General features: G+C 37.5%; 1 protein-coding gene across 1 annotated transcript in view; it reads right to left on the bottom strand.

Annotated features, from left to right (window-relative positions):
- sema4ba (sema domain, immunoglobulin domain (Ig), transmembrane domain (TM) and short cytoplasmic domain, (semaphorin) 4Ba) overlaps positions 1-20,196 on the bottom strand; it is a 63,704-nt gene that overhangs the window by 18,472 nt on the left and 25,036 nt on the right. Inside the window, exons 3-8 of the mRNA XM_081373167.1 lie at positions 6,242-6,402; positions 5,183-5,245; positions 3,902-4,000; positions 3,137-3,248; positions 2,543-2,659; positions 1,426-1,583 (exon numbers count right to left, since the gene is read on the bottom strand). Coding sequence (XP_081229293.1) covers positions 1,426-1,583; positions 2,543-2,659; positions 3,137-3,248; positions 3,902-4,000; positions 5,183-5,245; positions 6,242-6,402 — 710 coding nt within the window. The remainder of the gene's footprint in view (positions 1-1,425; positions 1,584-2,542; positions 2,660-3,136; positions 3,249-3,901; positions 4,001-5,182; positions 5,246-6,241; positions 6,403-20,196) is intronic.

The following is a 20,196-nucleotide window of genomic DNA, read 5'->3' as shown; positions in this document are numbered from 1 at the left end:
GAAACAATTAGGTAATTATTCTTAGTGAAGCTGGTTAGAAAAGCCTATTTGAATGTCATCACTAAATGTTTCTATTCATCAGTGTCATCACTGCGTTTAAAAATACCAAGGGCTCAAAGTTAGCAAAGCACCGTTAGCCTCCTGCTTGTAGATGCCATAACTACACTATCTGAACCCAAAAAGCATTGTTCTCCATTGATTGACATTCAAAATTGTTTGTATATTTTGACTTATTTTCGCAAGCAATGCTGATATTCAGACCAACAGTTTGGTTTTATGACACTGTAAAAAACAGAAGTTCAAATTTAGAAACGCATTTTAGATGTCTTTGCCTATCTTTACAGTGCTAAACAAAGTTTCAAACAAATCCAGCACACAGTTGTATTTAGTACCTGTGTTTCGTTACGGTGGAGTGAATGATTCAGTGATTCATGAATGAATCAGTGGTTTGAATGAATTGTTTGAGTAAATGATTCAATGACTCACCCATACAGACAGGTCACGAGTCACTGTTTCTTTCCTGAATGAATCAGTAGTTTGAACAATTTGGTTGAATCAGTGATTTAATGATTTTTCCATAAATAGTCACTAATTAATCAGTGGTTTGAACAAGTCAATGATTCAATTAATCACTCAAAAAGAGAGTCAACTTGTGTCGTTCCTGAATGATTCAGTGTTGTGAACAAATCGTTTGAGTGAATGATTCAATGACTTGCACATGAAGACATTCTGCTATCACTGCTTAGTCTGTCTGAAACAAACAAACAAACACACACAGACAAGCAGAGCGATACAAACAATGAAAACTCCCGTTGCTGTTGCACTACTATATTAATGATATATTAGCTCTTTTCCCTTTTTATTCTCTAGTGAAGAGTTTGGTACTGTGCACATATGATGTCATCGGCAATAAGTCACACAGCATTTATGGTTTTGGTGATAGGCTCAAAAATAACTGGAAGCACCCATAGGATAGCTTTCTACAGGTATTATAGACCTCTTTGGAAAGAACTGTGAAGTGTTGTGTGTGTGTGCAATGCGCATTTTCAGCTGCCCCTCAAGTCAACAGATGAATGCTAATATTTGCTGAGCAGAGATAAGAATTGGAGGCGGACCAGGTAAAGGGAAAGCTCTGCATTGAGGAATGTGTCTTTGAAACACAAACCTCCTAATCTCTCTGAAACCTCTCTCACCTCAGTGTGACACATGAAACGATCACACGGCCATGTGAGTACACACACACAATGTCCCACATATGTGCACTAATATTAACATGCACAAACATAATGCCATGTATTCCTTTACACTTAATTGGGGGGTGAATAAATGGTGTGTGTGTACATGTATGTAGTTGGATTACTGCTGTATCGAGAATGGCCCTCATCCAACTCCCTTCAACAATGTTTACACCGAAGTGCCCCTCACCTTACACACGCGAGCGATGCGTGACACAATGGTGTTGTCAAAGAAATCGAACTCTTTTCCCGCTTCACTGAAGAAGAAGTAAATCTTATCATCATCGCCGACTGTGTTGCCTTTGGGCAAACTCTCCTGAATGTAGGCTGAGCCCACAAAAGCGGGATCTGTGGGAGAAATAAAAACAAGTGTCAATCCAGTACACCGAGACAGCAGCGTTTTTAAGTAATGTGGACTTTGTGTCACAAAAATAGCCACTGGTCCACCTGAAACCCCTTTTATATGACGATCTTTAGTTGTAGTTACCAATAGAAGATCTTTTGTTACACTATTAAAGTGCTCCAGGATCGATTTTGCATATGCGTCTCTCATCAACTTTGTCACTTATGGCAAAATATTAAGCTATTATGCAGCACTCTTTAGTAAAGTGAGAAGGGTTTGACTGTGTAAACTGAAACTAAATTGATTTGTTTTGTTCTCTGTAGTCTTGCTTTATATGAATAACTCTCTGCTGTGCCAAAATGGCCTCTTAGTGGTAACTTCAGGGGGACTGATCCCTAAAGAGAACAGAATTGGGAACTGTGCCACTTATAGAACCATTTACTTTCATGCTGTTTGCGCTATTGTAGTGCCCGAGTCACTAAGAGAAAGTTCACCCAAAAATGAAAATTCTATTTTAAATATTAGATGAAAAACTCTATCTGAAATGAATAAGTCGAAGTACAAAAATTACTAAAACTAAAACCACAGTTAGTTATAAAAATAATTAAAGGTATACCGAAATACTTTTAAAAAATGACAACTGAAGATATAAAAATAACAGGTCAATCTATGTATATATAAATAAATACTATAAACGTATATAAATAATACTAAATTACATGGATTGTCAATGGAGGGATAGAAATCTATCTACAGAAATATCTTCACAAGTCTCGCAGGTTTAGAGGAATGACATAAACGTGAGTATGACAGCAGTTTTACTGTGAATATAAATGACGACGGTGAGGAAGAAATTCCTTAAAGACATCAGCACCTGGTTAAACTGAATTGCGAGGAGTTAGTGATTAAATAGTATACTGTGCGCAACTGTTAGTGAATCTGCTCTAGTGGATGTGGCTCTTACCTTGAAGCCAGTTCAGTGAGTTTTCAGTCTTTAAGGCTGTGCCCTGGCCAAGGCTTTTGTAAATGATAGGTTCGTTCCCTTGGAAGTTACTGACTGTGCCAGCATACAGTTCTCCATCTGTAAAACCATCATTCAAATCAACAGACATTAATGAAGCAAATCAGGAAAGGGTGTTGCGAACTCTACTTTTTGTAGCACGTAGTATCGGCATGATCTATAAGAATGCACTTAGACCAGTGATGCTATTGTTAACTAAATCTAAATCTGTATAAAATAAAAACGTTTTCGGATCATTAAAATGAAGCTGAAATCAAATCAATTAATACTAGATCAATAAATAAATATTAAAGTTAAAAAACGGAAACAAAAATTAGAATTAAAACGAATTGCTCTGTTAGCTGTTCGGTTCATTTGAATAAGTGTGAGCTGTGAAAATTAAGTCCTAAGTAAACCAGGATTCAATGTATCATTTTCTTTTTGGTCCAAAAGAACTGACCTACAAGTGTGAACACACCCTAACTGAAATAAACAAGTTTAAGTTTTATACAGTGATGCCAAAATACTGAACGTTACACATCTTTTTGTAGCACGTACCAGCCATGATGGCCGTGGACTTGTATTCAGGGTTGAAAGGACACCGGCTTCGACCGTCTTCGGTGACGATTTCTCCCATTTCACTGCGCACCAGGGAAAAATCAGACGTGTTCTGGAGGAGAAAAGACGGACATTCTTGTAAAGACAGCAAGAACTGTCTCTTGTCTTGACTGTCCTGACTGCTTACTGCCTGTGCAGATCTAAACAAGGACCTTATTTTGCTGAACAGAACGTCATGTTATTGTGATAAGTCTGAGGAGATAGTAAGAACAGGGCGAACGCACTCAAAGCGAAGGGATGATGTGTGTACTTTCGGCTGTGTGTGGGCCAAGGATCCTGATAAAAAGGATATTTGGAGGGAGTTGCGGCTGGACGCACTTCGTTTGTGTCTTTATAGGGGCATAAAGGTAAAATGTAAATCTGCAAACCATTTCAAGGAACAGCTGTCACAGAATCAGCTTGTGTATGCAAAGTACACTATCCTTAAGCTTCAATCTTAGTGGTCCGTGTCGACCCCTCATGTGCACAGACCAATCCAGGCATCGTCTCCAGAGTGAGGGGTCTAAGTAAAGTGCAGGGCAATAATCATTTCTCATCCGAACGGCATTTACCCTCGGGGAAAGCGGAAGAGTGTATTTCTGAGGACATTTTGATTGACTGAGTAAATTACATGGATAATTAATTCCTCCCCTGCAGTCTGTTAAAAGCATGGATGGAGGTGGTGAGATCCTGCAGCAGAATAGAACAAAATTAAACAGTACTTACGATGTATGCGCAGATAGGGCTGAAAGCATACGTTCCACACACGTACAGGTGAGTGCTGTTCACACGCAGTAAAATCTTGATGTAATTGAAGCAGTCAGTCTGGAATGAGAAAAAGGAAATGCATAAGAGAAGGAGAGACAGACAATGATTTGAGACATGCATGTGACAGTTACTAGTTGCACCTATTAGATCACTTGCGTTGCATCCGAAATCGAATACTTCCCTACTATATAGCATGTGAAAAACAGTACGCCAATAGAGTAGTATGTCTGAATACATAGTATTTGAAAAACAGTAGGCGAAAAGTCCCCGAACTATCCCATGAGGCCACGGGAGAGGATTTGTGATTGGAAGGTCACATGATAATGACAGCACAGCGGATATAATCCGGATTACATTCATACTACACACGTTCTATATAATCTACAGTATAAATTCTATACTATATAGAATATATTTTTTTAACGGTCGCAGAGTAAGTTCAAATTCAAATGTAGTACCTACTCAGACAGTACACGATTTCGGACGCACCGTTGGAGACTTACGACTTTATTTCTTTTAAATTCTATTTTGCTAAATACCTTTTGTCAATACAATAGAAGTCAAAAAATTTCCCAACATTCATCAAAATATCTCCTGTTGCATCCAGGTTTGCAATGGCAAGAGGGTGAGTAATTGATGATGAATTTTCATTTTTGGGTGAACTATCCCTAAAAACATTATTTTTTTATATATGGTAGTAGTCCAAAAATGAATTTTCAAAGATACGAAAAATTCATGAACAAAGAGTTTGAACGTTATATGAGGGCAAATTTAAGCACCAGGCTGTGTGCTTGGCTGTGGCTCAGAATTTGTTTTCACATCACTAGGTTTGATCTAAATCCTCTGTAATAGTCTGGGAGAGGTTTCTGGCAGCTGCGTGTCATCGGTCTCAAGAAACAGCAGTTATTACTGTGTCTTCATCAGGGTCCCAACATCCATCCAAACCTGGCTCTCAAGACAAATCAATCTGGCAGCAAATTAAGCATGCGGATTATTAATCTAATAACAGCCCTTATGCCGTGTCAAGCTTTCAGGGAAATTACAGTGTGGACGTGTCAAGGCAATAATGGATCCTATGAACTGAAAGTGGTGCGACGGGCAGTTTCTCAGATTCAAATTCTGCCCAACATCTACTTTAGAGAGAGACCTACTTCTTGAATTACAGTATATGAATCGACATGAAACGTCATGCTCAAATATACAGACATCTCTCCACTTGGTTTGATGAATATCTCTTACCTGTAAGTCTTTCCCTTTGAAACTGCACTCGTCTCTCTTTCTCTGTGGCGTGCTCCATGTTAACTGAAAAAGTGAAAATCGCAAGCTGACTGAGTTGAGCAGTCTCGCCAGCAATAGTGCATTTACAGAAACATCATGCATTAACAAGCACATTTGCATTGAGTGGGCCTACAGTGAGTCACCTTGGCTGTAACATAGCCTTTCTGTTAAGTTCAAATTGAATCAAGCAACACAAAATATTTGCAGTGAACTGTGAAGGACTATTTATGACTTAAAAAGTTAATTTGTTGCAAAGTTTGATGTCAAAATACAATGAGGAGGAAGTGGGACAACTGGTAAAGTAGGACGCTTACACTGAATGAAAAAGGACACAAAATCCCAATAAAAGTAGGTGTGATCCTTTTCAGCACTACCTGTACATTTCAAGTCTTCGGAAATCACACGTTAGCTTTGGGAAATGAATGGATTGATCCATTATTCACTGATAATCAATGTCATAAAATGTCACAAAATTGAACGACATAGTATGATATTGATGTAGCCATTTGGATATTTTTTAAAAATACCAATGACAAATGATCAGAAAGTGACACGCTTTACCAGCGTTCACACTTACGTGTGTGCCAAAAAAGAAAGTGTTGTCATCAATTACTCACCCTCAAGTTGTTCCAAACCTTGACCTTGAGTTTCTTTCTTCTGCTGAACACAAAAGAAGATATTTGAAAGAGTGTCGGTAACCAGACAGTTGATGGTAGTCATTGACTTCCATAGTAGGCGGAAAAAAAGTCAATGGCTACCGTCAACTGTCTGGTTACCGACATTCTTTAAAATATCTTCTTTTGTGTTCAAAAGAAGAAAGTCATATGGGGTTGGAACAATATAAGTGAGTAAATGATGACAGAATTTTCATTTTTGGGTGAACTATCGCTTTAAATGATGCTTAGATTCAACATCAATGATATTCTACTCTCATTTGATCCTTAAATGAATAATTCCCATATTACAGACTGATGCACATGCTTATAAATTCTCCAGAATGCAACACACAGACATACTCACATTACGCTGCAGCTGTGTTCTGCTGATATCGGTGATATTGAGTGCGAAGAGAGTCTCTCGAGCGCCAACGTACAGCATGTTATCCTCTTTACTGAGGAGCAGAGAGGTGTAATTGAAGACTCCATCGGGTGAAAATCTCTTGGCCGACCTCTCGTTTGCATCTATGAGGAGATATGGAAAAAAGAGCGGGGAGAGGGTGGAATGTCAGCAAAACCCAGCCAATAAGATTTACTACTGGAAATAAGATAAATGTGCAAAAGTCAGATATGTGATTGTGCTTTTCAACTGGTTTCAACTGATATTGTCTTGTAAAAAGCAACCCAATAAGCTAAATGTTTTATTTACAACTGCGAAAAATCTATTGTAATTTTAACTGTAAAAGACTGTAAAATGCAACAGTAAGTTGTTAAGTTCCCATACGGAGTAAAAACTGCAAAAAAACTTGCATTTTGTGTAATTTTACAGTAAAATACATTTAAAAAGAACAAATGATCTAATAATTCACAATGAAAAGCCGTATTCTTCTTAGTTTTTTCTATCAGTTATGTATATTAGTGTTTTATGTTACATTTTATGTTGTTGAATGAATGTTTATTGCACTATTTTAGTGTTGTGTGTGTTGCATGAAGGTGTTTTGTATTTGTGTGCATGACACTGTTTAACTTCTATATATTACCTCAGCTTGTGGAAAACCTAAGGGTGATGAACTCTGATGTATTATGGTTCTCTCTTTACCACCAGTGTTATTATGGTGGATGTCAGTATATGAAGAGTTCAGATGCAAAAGCCTCTAAGTGCCATCTGAAATTTTCTTCTAGAATGATAATTTTTTATCAAACTCGAATATTTAAGTTCAGTAATTTCACTTAAATGCCAATGAAAATTACCTATTAATTGTCATTTAAGTGAAATTACTAAACTTAAATATACGAGCTTGATAAAAATGATCATTCTAGAGGAAAATTTCAGATGGCACTTAGAGGCTTTTGCATCTGAACTCTTCATATGTTAAAGTTACAAAACAGATTTTAGTTGCAATTGGATTTACTGGTTTAAAAAAAAAAAAATATATATATATATATATATATATATTTATTTATTTATTTATTTATTTATTTTTGTAAAATGTACAGTTGTTCTGTAAATATGTTTAAATTTTTACTGTATTTTTACAGAATTATTCTGGCAACGACAGCTGCCAGGTTTTTTTTCTGTAAAAACGATGGATTATTTTTGACGGCACTAATAGTATCGTACAAAAATGCCTTAAAATAAAACATTTAAATATATAATATAATATTAAGTTTTTATTTTAATTTTATTAATTTATCTTCCTTGCAAGTGAACCAATATTTTATGTAGTCTAGGTCGTATTTTCTTATACTTTGCATATATATATTTTTTTTAATTAGGGTATTTGTTTTATTATTATATATTCACTATTATTTATTTATTTAATTCCCCCCCCCCCTGAACAAACTTTCGATTCACCTTTAGTTCATGACCTATCAGTTATGAAACACTGCTTTAGGGTATTAGACAATAACGTAAAATGTTTACTAGCTGGCAGTGAGAAAACTAAAACCTGTTGCAACAGCAGTGTCTGAATCACTGTTGAATGAGCATTTGTGTGTGGTCACATATAGCTCAGAGACAGATGTTCATCTCTTAATCAAAGATATTGCACTGCATCATTATCATGGCAGCTCCTGCAGGCTGTTTCTCTGTTCCTCTGACAACGGCATCAATATAAAATAGTATATTTCCTACCAGTAGAGGGTGTTTGATAAGAGGGTTAGTGGCACTGTGATTGGCTCAAATCCACTTCAGAATGGCAAATCATACTTTTGCATGGCTTTTTATGACTTCAGACAAGCCACTTGAGAATTTGGTGGTGATTCAGAACGTGTGTGAAATGAAATGTGTGGAAATAGTCTTTCATCTCGTCTCTCCATAGGCTGTCATAACCAAGCACTCTCATGCTACAATGACATCATTCCAAACTACCAGCTTCTCAGGTCTTAAGATGCGTGTCGAATCAATGTCAACAGGCTGTAAATACAACCTTCATCACTTCATGGCAAACACAGTGTTCTCCTCATCTGTCATTGGCTTAAAGCTTGAATCACACTTGTCTTTTAGTCCAAGATAAACAGAAAGGAGAGCCAAAAAAAAGTTATCAAGTCTAAATTTGAACTGTATTTTTTTCCCCCAGTTTAATATGCCGAAATAAAATAGGAGTATGGAGGAAAACTGCTCCAAAAAAATTACATATTATTTTCAAAGTTATTAGCCACTCCACTCAGCATTGTCACTGGCCACAATTTTGATACCATGCATTTTCTTTCTCAACTGTTTATGTTCACTTAAAACATAACTGAAAATGTTTACACGAGTATTTGACTGTTTAAGCGCAATAATCAGCGAAAAAGAACTCAATTTAGTACTGAGAGGTGGCTTTATGTTTGGGTGTGAGCACAAAATATGCGTGAATGAGTAAAATTATGCGCAATACGCGCAATCCCACGCCAAATTCAAGCCCTGGAACACCAACAATATTCATCCGGAGCAAATAAAACGAGTAAGTGAAGGAAAGGTGGGTAGAGATGAGAGAGCGAGAAAGCGCAGCTGGTATCGTGTATCTATTCTGTGGAAAATGAGTATTGGGAGAGTTTCAGTATCAATATGTATTGAAAAATCAATATTTTTAACAACACCACATTGCACTTAGTGTGTCATTTCAGATTCCTTTTTAAAACACTACAAGTGAAAAATGTATATATCATATATACAATTGAACCCACCGAAGAGGCTAGTAGGAGTGACTGTGTTACACACCATTGCTAAAATCCAGCGGGTGTTAATGTCAAGGCCTGTGTAAATATATATATATATATATATATATATATATATATATATATATATATATATATATATATATAGTATATATTCCATGTTAAATATGTAGAGGTTCAAAATAAAATAAAATAAAAAGTAAAATCAGGAAATCTGTTTTAAACACTATTTTCACAAAGCAAAAAATATACACAACTATTAACTAGTTGCTTCTTACTAGCTTATTGGCTGTTTATCAGTACTTGTATACACATATAAATGTCTTATTATCCATCCCTTAATCCTGCCCCATACCTAACCTTAACCACTATAACAACTACCTAACAACAATTGCTAACTATTAATAAGCATTAAATTAGGAGTTTATTGAGGCAAAAGTCTTAGTTAATAGTGAATGTGTGCTCACCAATATCATATAAACTACAAGGTCAATAGGTATAAAAGCTGAAGCCTTCATGCCATACAACCTGTGCTGTTGATTTACTTAATTTAAAGAATCCTAGAAAGCCGTCCACTCCTGGTAGGTCTTGAAGAGCATGTAATAATTACACTGAATATGTTCCCGTGGGTGACTTTGGGCTGAGGTAAGACTCTAAAAGCGTCCGTGTCTCTGGGAGCTGCTGCAGAAGGTCTGCGCTCACTTCCTGAGCCCCGGGGGAGACAATGCGGTAATAATAGGGCATCAGCCCTCAACCAGGAGGGCTTATTACCACTGAATCCAGTCTGCTAAACCGCAGGAGGGGATCAACACGGCACATTAGTGGCACGCTACTGGGGTCTCTGCCTCCGTGTGTCTCATGTTTCCCCCCTCTCTCTGATTACAGGATGAAACAGGGCACCACTCAGCATTGGCAGCGTTCATTTCAGAGGGTTTGGGGAGAAATTTAATGGCGATTTAGTGAGACAAGGACAAAGGGCAATATCTGCAACCAAACAGGGCTTAAGTGGGATTTGCACAGACAGAAAGCGTTCCCTCAGTTATTCTCCAGAGTGGCACAGCTGTAACGCTTCTCCCTGCAGCTCACACAATGAGGCAAATAATTGAGCCCCATCAGGGAAAAATCACACATGTGAATGTTTTACTGAACACTTCACTGTAAAATCGACATGATGACAGTGAGTTGTGGTTCAGCTATTAAGTATATTGTAAAAAAAATATATATATTTTTACTTACATTTTCTGTATATATATATACATATATACACACACATACACACACACACTATGGAAGCTTTTTTCAGCCACGGAATACAACTATTTAAAAGATAATTGCGATTATCTCGCAATTCAGATTTTTTTAATAAAGTCACTGCGAGTTATAAAGTCAGAATTGCGAGTTAAAGACTAGGAGGCGGAAACAAGCTTCCACAATACACACATTTATAGGAAATCACAAATTGATATCTAAATATTAGTGCTGTCAGATTGATTAATCACAATTTGTGTGTATATATATATATACATACATACATACATACATATATATTTACAAACTTTTGTGTTCGATGTGATTATTATGCGATTAACCAGTTTGACAGCACTACTAAATATTAATACTTCAATATTAATGTTAACATTAAAGTATTAATGTATTTATATTCAAATGTAAATATAAAATAAAAGCTTTTATCTTAAAGTATTTATTTAATATATATTTTTTTTATTATATCCAGCATTCGCATTCAATCATTTATATGATCTGAACTCCACACAGCTCCTGTACTACTACATAAATAAATGAACGACTTCCCGTTAGTGGTTTATCTGAGATAGTGAAAAAGACGGCTTAAATATGATCAAGTGTAAGAGTAATGCAAGCACCACTAGTTATTTATTATTAGTATTGTCTTGGTCATTGTATGTTGTGTTAAAGGAATTACATGGTGCAACACAAGCTCTAAAACATATACAGAGCTGTATGAACACCTGCCAACTTCCAGCACTAATCAAACGCAGACCACTTCAAATAAGACAAATCTTTGGCAATATTGGGCTGTTTTTGTTTTTTTGTTGAGTGCTTGCACGTTAAGTTCAAGATGTCTGCCTGTAACCACTTATGTGGTTTTAAAAAGGTGCAATTGCGAAACGCAAGGAAAGAACTGCGCCATTGAAAATGAACTACAACAAACAAAACTAATTAAGAATTACATGGAATGCAGTTCCAGCGAATGACCCAGGCGGAATGACCCAGGCTAACCCCAACATTTCTAATGCCCTGTTCATCGATTTCCATGTCTTGCAACATTACCAATCCCCACACAGACAATACGGTCTCTCTCTCAATGAGTCTGTTGTATTATTGTTTGAGTTGACTGAGGTCAGTTCCCATAGGGCAGTTCCATGACGACAGCTGAGATTTGCTTCCTCAAAACTGCACTGTTGCATGCTGGGAAAAGGCTTATCCTGTTCCCACTCATGAGGAAAGAGGGCTGAGAGTGTCAACAAGAGAGAGAGGTACTTACGAAGCAAGTAGTTATTGTCTCTTGTGCTGATATCATAACTTGTACGTCCTTGTCTTGTTGACCCTCATCTATCTTCAAAGTCTATTTTCCTCCATCTACTCTACTGTATTCTATAGCCATGTTAGATTCTTTGTGTTGCTGTGAGCAATGAGATCATTACTGCCATTTGCAATTACATGTCATTTTTTTTGGAGAAAGCCACTACTAAATGGATTGCCATATCCGCAGCGATTTGCTTTCTAATCCATTTAGAGAGAAATTAATTATGCAGGCTTTTAGGGAACCCTTCCATGTTCGGTTTTCAGAGCGGAATTCCCAACGGCTGCTCTAACAGCACATGCCCGAAGTTAATTAGAGACCGAAGCATCCCGTGGAAAAGAGCGACTGGCCGTCAGTGTGAAAGATCAAAGCTCGGTTTTGTTTAGGCCTCAGTAGACGGCTCATTTAAGTAAATAGTGTATCTGATGAGTTGAGCTTTCAGAGGAAAATACTCTGAAGTTAAATGCCTATTAGAATCCTACACAAACCTTTTTTTAGTCACACTGAATAGCTGGTAATGCTGAACTATTAAAGTCACCATGAAATCAAAATGGAAATTTCAGAACTTATTATGACATCTCTGTCGAACAGAAACCTAATATGTTCATATTTCTTCTTTTTTTTTCATAAATCATTACTATTGGACACCTTTTTACGTCTGTCTGTGGGTTTTGTAAATATTTAACCAATGAAATAGCTTGTGACTAAATCTCGTAATTCCATTGGATCCTCAAGCTGTCGGTAAACCCTCTTAACTCCAGCCCGCCTCTATCGAGAATGAAGTGCCGCACGTATTTTGGACCGTCTATGCTTGTTTGCAATGCAAGGGTAAATAAAGAACTAGTTCTTTGAATAAGCACAGCGATTTCTTTACTTAATGCTAAATGTGTTTGAGCTTTGAGGAGCACAGAAGAGTGTCTTAGACTAGCATTTGATGCTGATTCATAGTAGTCTTAAATAGCCTGTGTGAAGCACTTCATCTTTTATATCATGAGATTGTGTCCAAATGAGCACCCACATAGCTGCAATAAACTTTATAACCTGTAAGTTGATGAAAAAGTAAAGCGATGCACTTGCTGCCCCAGATGTGCCTGTTCTAATGAAACATGTCCGAAATTCTTCGAAATTCACTGGTCAAAAACCTTGTAACTCCCTTTCAGCTTGATTTTCATAAAAAGTTAATAATATATTGACACATGCAAGTGTCTGACCATGTATAAAGCCACAATATCAACTCTGACAATGCGGTGTTAAATTAATAAAATAATATTTTATTTTATTTTTTATTTTATTTTTAAGTAGCGGTTTTGGACCGTTAGGTAGGTTTTCGCCCAACAGACAGCGACGATATATGATTTATCCGTGCACATTATTATTTTTTAAATCATATGCCCTCATAATCCTTAATCAAAATAACTTCCCCACTCTACTCTACTCAACCTGTCACTCACATGAGATTATAGCAATAGCAAACCACAACGATCCAATCATAAATTTATGAAAAAAAAAAAAAAAAAATTGTTCAAGAAGCCGAGTGAAACGGTATCCGAAAGGATAGCGAAAAGATATACATCACAATAGGGAAGAAAACTATAGCAACTTCCGTTTCATGACTTTAAACAGCGAAGCAGACAAATCTGTAAGTGTAAGTTGTGTATTTCTCACCTTCTCGAGCACCAAGTAAACAATGTATGAGGTGAAGGAGAGATGATGTCATCTCCAGGTGTCAGGAGAATGACAAGCCCCCTGTTGCCTTAATGACAAAGTGAGGACTGTTGATGCTGCTTTTGATGTTGGGAAAAACAATCTGGAAAAATGCTCTCTTCAATTATTTTGTTGTAAATGGTTATTTTGTTGCATAAGAATTATGACGGCAATTTTTATTATTATTTTACAGGAACATCAAGATCCATTCTTTCTAAGAAGCTTAAGAGCACACTATAAATTTTAAATCCTGTGCAAAAAAGACGGTTATTCATGGGTCATGAACAGATGAGCTATGCAAGCTGAAGCTTCACAACCATAATCATAAACTTACACCACATCTACACCAGACACGAGATAGAACCCACTATAATCAGTGATGCTGTCTACACTGGATGCAGCATTGCATGACGCAACACAGCAAATCCCCAACAGTAAACTGATGCCCTGTTATGACGTACTTAAAGCACTCACGCTACTTCTGACACAAAGAACAAATGGATTTGCAACATCTGTTTTATCGCGTCAAGTGTAGACAGCATCAAGTTGTTGCGGTGCGGCACGATGCAAATCTGAAACGAAGGGACGTAATCCACTTTTCTCAGATCTTAGCTTTGTAAATTTAGTTCTAGGACACTTAAACTACATTTTTACACGCTCGTCTTTAATATAAGGCTTCAGCCCTCATATTAAGTAAAAAAAAAAATACAAATAAAGAGTTGTGTTGAACCACTGAGGTTTGCTAAGTGTATCTGAAACAGAAACATCTCAATTTCATCTAACAGCCAATAGATCTTTCTACAACACTTTCAAAATCTTTTTATTTGGCTTTGTCAGACCCCAAACAGAATGGATTTAGACCAGAGAAGGATCTTAACCTTGTTTGAAACTAACATTTGCATTGTTTAAGTAGAGCCTGTAAATGTTTAATAGCGCCTGTATCCAATAAAAGCCTTGAACGCAGGGGCTGGTCAACTTTCGACTAGCTGTACCATACAAACACATTTGAACAAAAGTGAAATTGGAGCGGTTTGGATTCACAAAGTACATTATAAGCAAACTGTATTGGTTCTGAAGACATCTGAGATCATTTATAATGCTCATATATGTACAAGCTAAAATTCTTGCTAACCACCCTGAATTGAAAATTGTTGCCTGAAGGTTGACAGAAACTAAAAGCGAGTGGAATATGACTGTTTTTGCATCGTTTTTACGATACTGCAAACCACATGAATCTGGCAAGAACATGCATGCTCATCTCAGCTGTGTGGACGTTCTCTTCACTCACACGTTCTCCATTAAAGCATTGCTGGATTAGCCGGATGGACAGCTGATGCTGCACAGGCTCTCGGGAGTCATTTACATAAATAAACATCGATTCACTGACTAGTCGATCTGTATGTGGAGTTCTGCAAACTGTAATATATACTGTACAGTACAATTCAATTATATAAAACTTACTTGTACTGTGGGGTCAGTAAGACTTTTTTTGAAAGAAATTCATGCTTTTATTTAGCAAAAAAGCGTTAAATTGATCAAAAGTGACAGTAAAGATATTTATGGTACAAAAGATTTATATTTCAACTAAATGCTGTTCTTTTGACATTTCCATTCATCGAAAATCATGAAAAATGTATCATGGTTTCCACAAAAATATTAAGCAGCACAACTGTTTTCAATATTGATTAGAAATATTACTTTAGCAGCAAATCAGCATATTAGAATGATTTCTGAAGGATTATGTGACTGAAAACTGAAGAAAATTCAACTTTGCATCACAGAAATAAATTACATTTTAAAATATAATTAGTTATTTTAAATTGCAGTAATTTCACATATTGCTGTTTTTACAGTATTTTTGATCAAATAAATATAGCCTTAATGAAGATGTTTTTTCTTTCAAAAATCTGAAAATCTTACTGAACCGAAATTGAATACAGTCTATGGGCAAGATTTACTAACAGCTTTACAAACCGGTTATTTTTGGACGGTTATTTTTGCAGCTGACCTTATTGCATATGCATTTGTATAAGTTTCCCTTTCAGACGCAAAATTTATGAGAGGAGGATGAATCATGCAAGGTGATTTACTATGGTTTGCTCTCGTTAATTTACTGATTATTTGCACTATTATTTAACGCCCGCAAAAAAACATGTCTTAAACCAGACGCTAATTTGCGTTTGCGTTGGTCATTCTGGAAATGATACGTCTGTGTTCTTTAATTTGCGTGTCGTCAGTAGATCACGCGCAGAACTTTCCACTCCCATCGGTGCTTTTATGGGTTTACACTATCAAGCTAATCTGCCCTGTTTAGTAAATCTGGCCAATTCATTGCATAATATTTGATGTAATCTTACAAAAACTCATAGTTCAGTTTAAAGTACATAAAGTTACATTTGATGTTGTTCTCAAATGCTCCCTTCCTTCCAAAGGAAATGGTCAACAAAGTTCTCCTGGGAAACTCTAGGCTCTTTTACCGTGAGCTCTTACTGTCTTTCCCCTTAAAGGACAAACCGCTTTCCCAAAAAACCTTCTCACCCTGCTCTGTTTTCATTAAAGCTCTGCGTTGATGAGAAATGACTGTTGAGCTTCTCCAGAGGACGAGGAGAAAGGAATGACGCAACTCTCGGTTTACACTCCAGAAACATTGTGTTCTCTTCCACCTGCCTGCGTGGCTGGGTCTCCCTGTTCCAAAGTTAGAAACCCAGCATGAAATATTAAAAAAACAGATGATATAATAAGAGAGCAGTTTGAAGTCATGGGAAGGACAAGAAGGGGAGAGACGGGAAAAAATTAAGACATCAAGTAAAATCTGTGGAGACGTTCAGGAGAGAGGTTAGTGTTTGTTTAGTGAGCTGGCACAACGTCTCTCTTGTTAGCATGAGAAGTACAGAAGTGGCAGCTTGCACCGACACCATGGTGATCGCTGGAATTCTGGGTAGGTCAAACATGAGTTTGGCGAGTAGAACCCATATAAACACCCCTGGTTCAAACAGAGGGGGCCTCTGAAACTAAACGAAAGAGGAAGAATGTGCATGACGCCAAGTGCTGCAGTTAAAGGTTTGATCAAAAAAATGTGTGTTAAATGAATTTACTGCAATTCACAGGGCAGAAAGGGTTCGAAAGCCGCAAAGAAAGGTGTAATTAGGGTTTTCATGAGCCGTGTGGTAACATTTACTGGGAAATAGAGGCTGATTAATCTTCCCTATGAAACAACAAAACAATTTTTGCATTTACACAAACCTGCAGTTTGCAAAAGTCACTAGCAGTATGATATAATTATATATCAAAATGTACAGGATGGTCCAGTTTCAGATGGCTTTTGGGACACCATGGTAATGTGAAACAGGTGCCAATAAACAAATAAAGGATGCCGTTACAATGATCAAGGAAACACTTATATTTGCTTGTGTAGGGGTCTGTGTTGTTGCTTTGTCTGACGGGTCTGAAAGATTTGATTTATCAGTAGAACTTAGCAGCATTTCACAATGTGGCTCTAATATACTCCAGTCGTGCCAAGATCAATCCAATCACACTGGAAGCGCAATGAAAATGAGTGGCGTCTATTTTGCAGCTCACACAGCAGTCTGTAAAATTCCTCAATGTTGTATTGAGACTGAAATTGCTTAAGTCTGGTTTTCATGGCATTGATCAGCATAAAAAACAGGGGTGTCAATCAATCTAGACGTACAGCGTACGAAATCGAATACTTCCCTACTATATAGTATGCAAAAAACAAAGAGTAGGATGTCCGAATACATAGTATTAAGCGAAAAGTCCCCGGATGACCTACTACTTCCGCCGAGATTCTGAAATGCGCATTTGATGGACACTTGATGGGGGATTTATGAATAGAAGTGAAGCGTCATTACTGATGCTGGTAGGTCACGTGACAGTGATGTGATGTGGTACATCCAAATTTCATTCATAGGCCCTGTCCCAAATGGCACCCTAAACACTCGCAGTCTTCCTTTGAGTTTTTAATCAGATTTAGACAAATCATTACGAGTGACATGGATACATGTGACTTTTCTATTCCGACTGTGCTACTAGTGCCATTACAATTGGATTATTATGGTCCATGTAAACACAGCTAATGTCACATGGCACAGCGTGTATAGGTTAATTTGTTACTTTGGTTGTAGGGTTAATAAAACAGCATCTCTAAGTAGGTAAACAAGAGACATTCCTTCCTCTCATGTTACAATGTGCCACCGGAGAAGCTGCGTGATGCATGTGGCTGGATATGAATGGACACTTGATGCACGTTTTGGAAACCTTCCATGGACAACGTAGTGCAGGTCTCTGCTGCTTCAGGCATGTCTGATCACCTCCAGCCACAATCCTTTAAAGACTCAAACACTGCACAAAGCTTGATCCCCATACCATGTGCATGCTATACGGTGGATCGCACTATGCAGTCATTTCGATTTTTAGGCTATGGTGATAAATCAAGTATTACAAGTGCATAAACAAAGGTTTGTAACCTTCACTCTTAAACAGACCAGTTAGCATCCTAGAGATTCCGTCTGTAAAAGCATTTCCTAGCTTTACCAGGAGAAAATGGCTGGATAAGCAGAGCGTTCTAGTGTAAACCGCTTATAGGTGTCTTTTTAAATAGCTTTCTAATGCGCTTTAAGCACTGCAGCATGGTGTGTATCAAAGAGAGGAACAAAAGAAGAGAGGCTGAGCAGATGTAGTTTCTCTTCCTACAACCCATGATCCTTCTTGATAGGCACATAATGAGAAGCAGACCCGCGTTCACACCGTAACACACACACACACATTCATTATTCATGCCATTTAGCTTCTTAATTAGAATAGTGGGAAGGTGGAAACCAGCAAAGCGAGGAGAATGTTTGTGCCATTGGGATGGAGGGACAGCCTGACTCTTTTCCTTTGGTGAAGTGTGTGCTGTTCTACAGATCGGAGTGTGTTTTATATCACTGTACAGGTTTTGAAACTTCAGAGACTTGTCAACAGTGAGCTGGAGTCAGTGTGACCACAGCAGTTTCCTGAATTTAACTTAACTAGTGTTGCACACTGAACAGTTCATTGGCAGTAATTTGAGCCATTTAAACAGTACAGAAGCTTTGTTTATTATAAGTGTGAGCCAAATATGGAAGTCTACTACAAAATACTGACTCACTAAGAATAAACCGCACTCTCTGATAGCAGTTTTTATTTGGCATATGTTCAATTTATTTGAGAAATTATGCTAATCAGGTAATGCCAATGAAAATCTGTGCTGAGCGCAAGTTACATTTTTGTGCGAATGAACGACTGGTTAAACTTGACTTAGTGAATAAGACGCAAGCTTGTGTGCTAAATGGTCACAAACGTTTAGTGAAGCCCTGGACACTTTCCGTTCATTCAGGTTTACCTACATGACATTTGCCATTAGGGTGAGTGACAGTGTATACAGAGACAAAGACACACCGGAACACACTCAAACGGAGAGAATGAGCAGGATTCCTCAGACAGACAGTTGAGAAACACCAGTAAAAAGAACAGCTGCATTCTTTCTTACAATACAGCATGATCCTGAGGACAACACAAGAACAAACGGCGAAGGACAGAAGGAACAAAGTGCAACAAGAAAATACTGGTCAGTAGAAAGAGCTGAGGCGTGAGACAAGAAGAGAAAAGGAAAAGAAGAAACATGAAAAAGATGAGAAAGAGAAGAGGCCGGACATGATGAGTAAAGAGAGACTAGATGAGAAGAAGAGACAAAATGAGAAGAGAAGACCAGACAAAATGAGAAAGGAAGAGAAGCCATGGAAAAAACAAAAAAAGAAGAGTATAAAAAACGTTGACTTGACTTGAAGAGTAGAGATGAGAAGAGATGAAAACGAGACGAGAAGAGTCGAGATGAAATGTCAAGATAAAGCGAGAAAAGACTAAAAGAGAAGACACAACAAGAAGACAAGAAAACAAGAAGTCAAGATAAAATGAGGAGACGAGACGAGTCAAGATGAGAAGACAACACAATACAAGATGAAATGAGTCGAGAAGAGTCGAGAAGAGTCGAGAAGAGTCGAGAAGAGTCGAGAAGAGTCGAGAAGAGTCGAGAAGAGTCGAGAAGAGAAGAGAAGAGAAGAGAAGAGAAGAGAAGAGAAGAGAAGAGAAGAGAAGAGAAGAGAAGAGAAGAGAAGAGAAGAGAAGAGAAGAGAAGAGAAGAGAAGAGAAGAGAAGAGAAGAGAAGAGAAGAGAAGAGAAGAGAAGAGAAGGACGGGATGGTCTTTGTATATGTTGGCAAATGAACAAGACCTCCATGCAGGTAGACCCTCAAAAGAGTTGGTTGGCATGTTCAGGCAGGTTTAGTATAACCCCCCATCACAACCTGAGCCAGTTTAAATGAAGGTGAGAAATAAATGAGGAAAGGTGACTAAGATAAATGAGTGAAGAAACATAGAACAAACACAGCAAGCCCATGACGTCTGTGTCTCTGCACAAAGAGGATTTGTGGAAAACAATAAGTTTCATTTACTTTTCTGACAATGAAGCGTGCAATTGTATTTATTACATGAAAAACAACCACGTGCCGCACGCCACTGCTTTACCGAAACCACACTTTTGTCTTAAAAGGCGTCAACATTCTCCATCACAAAAGACTTTGTACCTTAGTGATGAAAGCCATCATCTAATATGATCAATAGTGCCATAGTAACTTAATAAAGCCATAGTGTGCGGTGTTTACAGACTCATTGTGCCCCTTCTCTTCACAATTCCCTCTAGCCTGCAAAAACACGAATGGACGCACCCAAAAGTGCCAGCGATTCACGCGAGAGGAAGTGGTTTGTCTTTAACATGACAGATGTTGAAAGAGAGGGGATGTATTATGTTTTTGAAGAATTATGAGACGGCTCAGAAATTTTAAATAGAAGCTTTGT

This window comes from Scardinius erythrophthalmus, assembly GCF_964197995.2.
Source record: "Scardinius erythrophthalmus genome assembly, chromosome: 8".
In the NCBI taxonomy this organism is placed as follows: Eukaryota; Metazoa; Chordata; class Actinopteri; order Cypriniformes; family Leuciscidae; genus Scardinius; species Scardinius erythrophthalmus.
The sequence above is the reverse complement of the archived record's forward strand: the minus strand, read 5'-3'. Positions and strand labels throughout refer to the sequence as shown.